This window comes from Clinocottus analis, unplaced genomic scaffold (assembly GCF_023055335.1).
Source record: "Clinocottus analis isolate CAN_PGR_092001 unplaced genomic scaffold, fCliAna1.0.p SCAF_4, whole genome shotgun sequence".
NCBI classification, from domain to species: domain Eukaryota; kingdom Metazoa; phylum Chordata; class Actinopteri; order Perciformes; family Cottidae; genus Clinocottus; species Clinocottus analis.
In genome coordinates, this window is record NW_027176153.1 from 18,065,548 (window position 1) to 18,073,594 (window position 8,047).

Below are 8,047 nucleotides of genomic sequence, written 5' to 3' on the forward strand. Positions count from 1 at the left end.
AATTGAACAATTAATCAGACACTTTCACCTGCAGTAGCTGCACTTTCTGGACCACTGTTTACTGTTTTTCTGTTACCTTAATGTCTTATTTTTTCTTGTTTTTCTTTTATATTTATCTTTTTTATATCTAGCTCTTGCATTGAAAAGAAGTACAAAGCGCAGAATCTGGCGTCAAATTCCATGTACGTGAAAATTAAAGCTGATTCTGATATGGAAGGGAGGGGGGGGGGGGCAAGTCGCACCATTTGGATATGCAGTGCATGTGCATGTGTCTGTGGGTGGGAACTGGGCACACACCATCTGTCCACTTATAGCAACCACAGGCTTATTCCTGCTATTCATATATGCTAATAAGCGTGGAGTCGCACCCCCATCTCATATCTTTTGTTTATATTCAACTCAAGGGGATAAAAACAACCCTCAGGGGGAAAAAGTCAATTTACTCTTCGTGTGTCAAAGCCGAGGAAAGTAAAGCGTCTCATAATATGTGCAAAAAGGGCAGATTAAAAGACGCTAAAAACGTCAACAGAATGAATTATTAATATGCATGATTACTTTATAGATTGGAAACGTGCACATCCGCCTCTAACCAGTTTTTAGGAAGTTCCCAAAGCATTCTGGGATGTCAGTGAATTCTTCTTATAACTCATCACACTATTTTTGATTCTGCACATGAGCAGAATTTTTGATTCAACACTTAAAAACATAAGGAGAAGGAATAAAGAAACTCCTGATGGGCAGCTTGAGGCCCAGAATATTTAGTGTGAGCTAGCTGCATGCTCCCGTCTCTGTTGCCGTGGAAATGGCCAGAACAGTGTGAGGAAATGCAGCTTAATGACTGTTAATGTTGGAGGATGAGTACATCTCTGTCATCAAAAATAATCTGTGCTGTTGAGATTCATTCCTTTCTGAACAGAGGTGACGGATGAGATCTCTCCGATGAACCTCATGCGGTCATTTCCTCAAATCCACTTAAAAGACATCCGGTCTGATACAGAGACATATTTCATACACTTCCTTGCTGCTATAAAAAGCCAGTGTCCTCACAAGAAAACAGGATGCAGAGCGTCAGGTCAGATTTCATTTCAATAGAAGGAAGAAGAAAGATTTGATAGAGAGGAGCTTCGTCAATGACTCAGTTATCCGTAAACATGTTTTATATGAGGGTGTCCCTCTGCGTCAACGTTGCACAAAAGATAAGAAAGGCATGTGGGCAATCGGATACAGCCCATAATCTAGTCTCCATTAAAGAAATGATGCAGGCGGGGTTGAAAACGAACTGTGCCCACATGCTGGCTGCTGACTCATTGTTTATATAAGAAATCAGTGTCTCTATATTATATATATATATATATATATATATATATATATATATATATATATATATATATATATATATATATATACCTCTACCTTGAACTGTTTAAGTTGGTGTTAGCTAAACTGAATAGTAGTTTACGGGCCTCGGGCTAACTGCACCACGGGTTGAAATGTGAAAATAGAGCCTCTATCTCAGACATTATGTAACCAACACGAGTAACTGAGTTACTGAACGCTTCACAACAAGGTAGTAAGAGCCAACCTATCTAATTGCCAACTAATTACCAGCTTGTGTTGTTTTTCCAAAACAAACTATGGACTTAAAGTCTCATATTTATTAGAACAATAATACACTAAAATGAAAAAGTTAAATCATTTAAATTCTTTAAAAGTGAAGTGTTCAGATTTAACCAGTTGGTGCAAAGTACAGACTGAGAGGCACAATGAAACCACACCACAAAGACAGCTGAAAATGTAGGAGAAGGTCGAAGTCGAAGTGCATTTCTCACACACAGACACACACACACACACACACACACACACACACACACACACACACACACAAACAAACACATCTAGCTCAGTCACGTGCACGCACACTGGCTTCTTTGTCAGATTTACATGAGTTTATAGTCATTATGCAGCGTATGCAAAGGGAAACTGCAGCCCTATTCCCTGAGTGAACGCTGTAGTATTGTTGGGGCCGTGCAGCCGTCACGATGACCTCATCCTCTACTTTTAGCATTGGGCTGCCTGATCTGCCTTGGTGTTCAGTAATTGGATTACATTGGAAGAATCATGACTCTTCTGGGCTGCCGTACAGCTCCTCTACGTGCACTCTTGACTTCTGCGACTGTTCTTTTTAGAGAAATCCATATAACCTAGAGGTATTTCCACAAAAGGTATAACGCATGTAGGGTTTGCAATGTGGAGAATCAAGCACCATAAATGGTGATTATAAAGCCATGCACTTCATTGCTGCAGAATGTTGGCTTATACTTCATGGACCTACGTTATTCAGATTACATAATAACTTTAACTGCAACCTGAAGGCAGTGTCTTAGAGTGTGACCGATTGATGACCCACACAAATACACATTGTACAAAGAATACCCCCACAATGCAACGCTCCATAGGCAACAGCTTATCGACCAACATACCTCTGCGTACCGAGACACCCATTGTTAAAGCAGGACTTCTTTTCCTACAAACACACTGCACAAACAATCCACTCTTTAAACAAAACAAAAAAAAAACACTCCAAGAGGCCCAAACAATTGAAACCCGTAACCACTCAAACAGTCTTCCACTAATGCACTAGAATGAATGTGGCCTCGGCTTGAACCGCTGACGGGTGCTGATGGTCCTCTGCTTATCGGAGTTAAGGACAAAAGCCCTTAAAATCATTACGGATTAGCAGCAGGCCATTTTACCTAAAACCGGGCGGAATGAGTCCTTCATTAGGTCTGCGATGCCATATGGCCGTCCTGCTGTGGATAGACCAGCCTTGTCTGGGCACTTTTGCAACGGAAATCTCTCCGCCAAATGATCGTGTGGGTGGTCTCCACAATGATCTGTACATCCTTGTTAAGGTTAAGATTTATATAGCAGAGTGAGAGGCCTTTTTGGCACACAGAGAACGGACTGCTGGGCTATTGGAGTAGGCTATACCGGAGTGGGCTATACCGGAGTGGGCTATACCGGAGTGGGCTATACCGGAGTACCAGGACAGGGCCGGTTTCCTCCGTTCAGCCTTCCCCTAAATACAGCTCCCGGCCCTGGCTACGGAGGCCACAGAGTGCCCGGGCCTGGCAGATTCCCAGACCTCCGTAAGCCCCGTGCATAGCGGCTGGGATTCATCCTCTTATGCCCAGAGGGTAGGGGATTTAGGACTTTATTTAGTGCCGTTTAGAAAAGATTACCCCTTAACTGCAGACTTGCCGTCCAGCAAAAAAAGACATTATTGATAAAAGAGTCCCCCAAACAATATTGAAAGGTTTAGCACATTCTAGGTGAGGCAAAAAAAACATGACTGAACACAGACGGAAAGTAAAATGAGACCATAGTGGGGTACAGTGGATTGAAAGAGATATTAGAAAGGGAAAAAAAGTATGATCATGAAGTAAGAGTTGAGCATCTGTTGATGAAACATATGTTGGCAATCCAATAATATGAGACCTTTTTTTTCCAATCAGCATCCAACCCATTTAACACCACAGAAAGGGCTTAGAGTCACACCAGATATCTTTGTGTAAGGACACTGGGTTGTATCCTTTAGTGATCTGCCGTTTCAAAAGGAACAAAAGTACCCAATCCTTTCAAATAGAAGCACAATGGGACGCCTCTCTCGCTCTTCTTTGTCGTGTGCTGTGTTCTGTTGGCATTTAACCCTCTCTTCATCTGTGACACCCAAGACCCGGTAACCCCAGTTGGCTCAGAGACACAAAGGGCCGGCGAGCCGCACACAGAGAACCCAGGTTTTACTGAGCTTAACAATATTTAGGGTTGCGATTGTCCGCTTGAATTCCACAACGCAGTGTGCAGCTGCCGTTACACTGACAGGAGCGACGGCGGGGGTCGGCTGAAAACCTTCAGTGCGGCTGCGGACACTCGGCTCTGTGGAACGAGGGCCCGAGGAGCTTCAGGCCTTTATACAAGTACGATTGTCTAAGTTTCTGCAGTTGGAAAAAATAAATTATCTGGAATACAGAAAATAATAAATAGAAAGTAGAGACTGTGTGGTGCTTTGTGTGACTCTTGTCTTTAGATATCAGACGATGTCTCCATCTTATTTCGTTCAAATGGCCACCTGTGACCGGCTTAGCTTAAAGATATCAACAGCAGCAGCAACACTGCTAAATTATGTCATTAGTTTATTCACCTTGTGACTGTAATCTGCATATCGACTGGGAAAAGTCCACACGGCCTTATCACATCTTCACTACCAATCTAGCATGCAAGGACGCCCGTATCAGAGCACTGCTTATTGTGTACAAATCAGCTGTTGACTTAAGAGTTAATGAACTGAGCGAAAGAAGAAATCTGTTGCATAAGCACAAAAGCAATGCGTAACACAAGAGGACATATGAACACACATCCACTCGCATTGACTTTAACGTCCCAGCAGACAGATCTCCTTTGTTAATATGCTGCAGTCCGACATTCAAAACGCAAAATGAACGATTTAATGGCTGCAAGCCAAAGCAATCGACTAGTTGTATGCGCCTTTTCACACTTGTGTGCAGCCGATCTATCACAATTCATTCACAGCGCTCAGAGTCTTTGTTTTCAACAGAGTCTAAACATGATGTCGGGGAAGGAATGTACGAGGTAACGAACAATAGTTGGACTGTGGGCCATTTGCAAAAGGCATGTAAGAAGGCCTTACCAGAAGAAAACTGGTATTCAATGGCAATATACAGTTAGAGGAAACACCCCATTCTTATGGTTCTGTATGACTATTTCCAAATAAATAGTACTGGACAACATAAGCTATCAAGAGATATTTTAGTGACAATTACAAATGTGGAAAATATTTATTTTAGACCACACAAACATTGCTTTTGAGTGCGAATCATTTCGTACACCGGCTACAAGACAAAAAGGTAACTATTACTCTGCATAACCTTTTCAGTGGCGTAATAGAGGGAGAAGACTGACGAGCAAAAGGAGACATCAACGTAGAGACAGCCGTCCCTCCCGAGTGACAAAGGCAAATAATGAGAGAGTAACGTGGTGGTGTGCGGGGCGATCACGGTCCCAGCTGCCGGAGTATGCTAATGACCAGAGGATGTGAGAGACACATATGAGATGTCAGAGAACAGAGAGGAGTGGCCATGAAGACAATTAACCAACACATATACTTCCAGCCAACTGGCACACGCATGTGTATACAGTGCTCTAGCTAGCAACCACACACACACACACACACACACACACACACACACACACACACACACACACACACACACACACACACAGCTGTGCTGTAACTAAGCAACAGCAGTGCACAGAATTCCTCCATCTTTGCCTCAAGAGTAGTGTTTGTGTGTAGAGTGTGTGTGTGTACAGTGTGTGTGTGTGTGTGTGTGTGTGTGTGTGTTTTCAGTGTGAGTATATGTGCCTGCCTGTGGTAGGTGGGAGGAAGAGGGTGGATGAAATGGCAGGGGGGAAGTTTGCCAACCGTCATGGTGATTTCTGGTCGTGTGTTCACGTCCAACATGAGACAAAAGAGGTGTCTGGGCATTTAACATCGTAAATAATTGGAGGAATCGTATTTATTGCGTGCTGTGTTTGTGCATAGCAGTACTTGAGAGAAGCGTTGAGGGGGTCATTGGAGAGGATCCAGTGTTGTTGTGTAAATCAACCAGACAACATACTACAAACCAGAGAGAATTCTCGGCTGGCTAAAGAAATCATTGTATTATGTTTGTTTTGTTAACAGCTTTTCATTTTGAAGACCTTTACGAGTGATATATGGCGTCTCAAATTCAAAGTTTGGGATATTTGAGAGGAATCTCACCACAGAGTTTCACTTTAACTTATTATACGAAACAAGCTTAATAGGCTTATCTTGTGTCTGCTCCCCACTATCTGCTGCTCTTCTACAGACAGGAAAGAAGAATGTGTCTGTATGGCTCTTGTGATAGCATCACGTCTGCTCTTCAAACAGAGGCTGGGGTCGGAGTGTTGAGGGTAGATGGATACAGAAACAAAGCTATAATCTTTAGAAAGGGTAAACATCTACAACCAGTAGAACCAAACCCTGACGCCAGAGAAAGAGCCTTGACCACAGCTTTGAGCAAACAATTCAGTTTATTTCCCACAACGTTAGTGTTCCATTGTGAGACAGAAAGAAAAGATCCGGTATAGTCTGAGGGAGTCACAACGAGAGCATATTTAGGAAAGAACCTAGAAGCATCCCCTCGAATGTCCCCCGTTCCTTTTCATCTGCTCTCGTTTGCTGCCATGGCTACTCTCAGTGTTTCTTCCATTCTTTCTTGCTGTCATTCCTCTGTGGCGGAGCGAGGCCTTTCTGCCAAATACAATAAAGACGACTCAAGAGAGAGAGTGCGTCACTGGAACGAGACGAACTGTAGAAGAGGTGGAAGCAGAGAGCTGAAAACCCGCTGCTCTTTCTCTCCCGACACAAAAAACCAAAAGGGGGCTTTGAGCAGATTTCTGGCAAGGCACCATGGGGTTTACCATGGACTCAGCTTTTCTCAGCCACTGGTGGGAGGACACGGGAAGGACCCGGATCTCAAAAGGAGGATGTGAGCAACCATGAATCTGAATTTTTTTGCCATGACTACTTGTCTGCCGAACGTCATTCTTACATCTCTCCCTTCAGATCACAAGACTGAGACACACTGCTGCTCTGAGGGCGGACAAACAGTGGGGAATAAGTCCGGCCACTGTCCAGAAAAACAGACATCCTTTATCTGCCCAGCTGAAACCGTCACTCTCGACATTCTTTCCATTCCCAGAGGGCCGTAACTCGTCTGGTCTCTCTCTCTCTCTTCTGAGCGGGAAGATTCAAAATTCAAACCTACTCCCTCCCCTTTTCCACTAAACTAGTAATTCTTGTTCACAGAAGAGAGACAAAGTCCAAATCTGCCTAAAGACAAACACAGCGTACAAATACATGTCTCGGAACGCTTTCCGTGTCCCTCATCGAGCGTGCACAGCAAAGTATTGCTGTCATACATGTACAGTCGGAGCCGTTTATTACTCGTTGCAGAAGTGGGGGTGGAAACACACCAGGCCCAGCAGAGCGAGTCAGAAAGGAATGTCTCCAAGAAGAGGCCGTAAGAGCAGCATAAATAAATAAAAAGGTGGCAGTGCTGTGAGGGGGCACCCTGAGATAAGAGGGGGTGGGGTGCGCAGCAGCCTGCAGAGGAAGCATCCCCTCTTCATCCTGCAGGTCTGACCTTGTCGGATGGAAGACAGATGGCTATTTTATGGCTGATGCATGTCCAAATGTCACAAGCAAACCAAGTCCATATAGGATATATTGTAGTGATGAAAACTACAAGGTCAATATGAACGATTGTAAATAGGTATGCCCTCCCCCAAATTAAGGTTCAGGATTTTTAGGGTTGATGGGTAAATGCATGGATGCAAGATGATATTTCCATTTTGAATGCCTACCTCCTTCAGCTGGTCCACCTCCTGCCGGACGGCCTCGCACTCCATCTCCAGCTCATCGTACTGCTGTTTGAGCTGCTGCTTCTCCTCCAGCACCGCCAGTCCGTACTCCGCCGCCTGGATCTTCTCCTTCGTGGTCTCGCTCAGCTCCCGGGAGAGACGCTCGATCTCCACCCGCACCCACTTCGGCGCGGCCTCCAGCGACCGCATCATCGCGTCGGGGTAGCCTTGCTCATCTACGGACATGGTCGGTACCGGTGACGATCAACTAACGTACGCCAGGCTGATCTGCGACGAGGTGGGGAAGGAGGTTCGGGGCGTCTTCAGGCGGTGTAACCTTGAAGGTGGAGCGGTTGCTTAGATTCGTCTGTATTTAAATTGCATGATTGTTACGCTTACGTTTCTGGTGGCCGGTCTTTTTTCTTTGGTCATGTAGAGAGTCTGTTTCTTATCTCCGACGGGGGGAGCTCGTCGTTATCTCTTAAAATCGCTCCATCGTTAGGGTCCTGCGCTTCCTTCACCTCTCCCCCGGCTTGTCGGAGCAATCGCGCCGGAGCAGGAGTACCAACTGCCAAGGCAA

General features: G+C 44.7%; 1 protein-coding gene across 2 annotated transcripts in view; it reads right to left on the minus strand.

The window, feature by feature from the left end:
• LOC137800001 (protein bicaudal D homolog 2-like) overlaps positions 1 to 8,047 on the minus strand; it is a 41,579-nt gene extending 33,532 nt beyond the window's left edge. Inside the window, exons 1-2 of one of the 2 annotated variants that reach the window (XM_068596962.1) lie at positions 7,867 to 8,046; positions 7,471 to 7,755 (exon numbers count right to left, since the gene is read on the minus strand). In XM_068596962.1, the coding sequence (XP_068453063.1) occupies positions 7,471 to 7,713 (243 nt within the window). In that variant the 5' untranslated portion in view covers positions 7,714 to 7,755; positions 7,867 to 8,046. Of the gene's footprint in view, positions 1 to 7,470 lie in introns of both variants that reach the window. The other variant, XM_068596963.1, reaches the window with a different exon arrangement.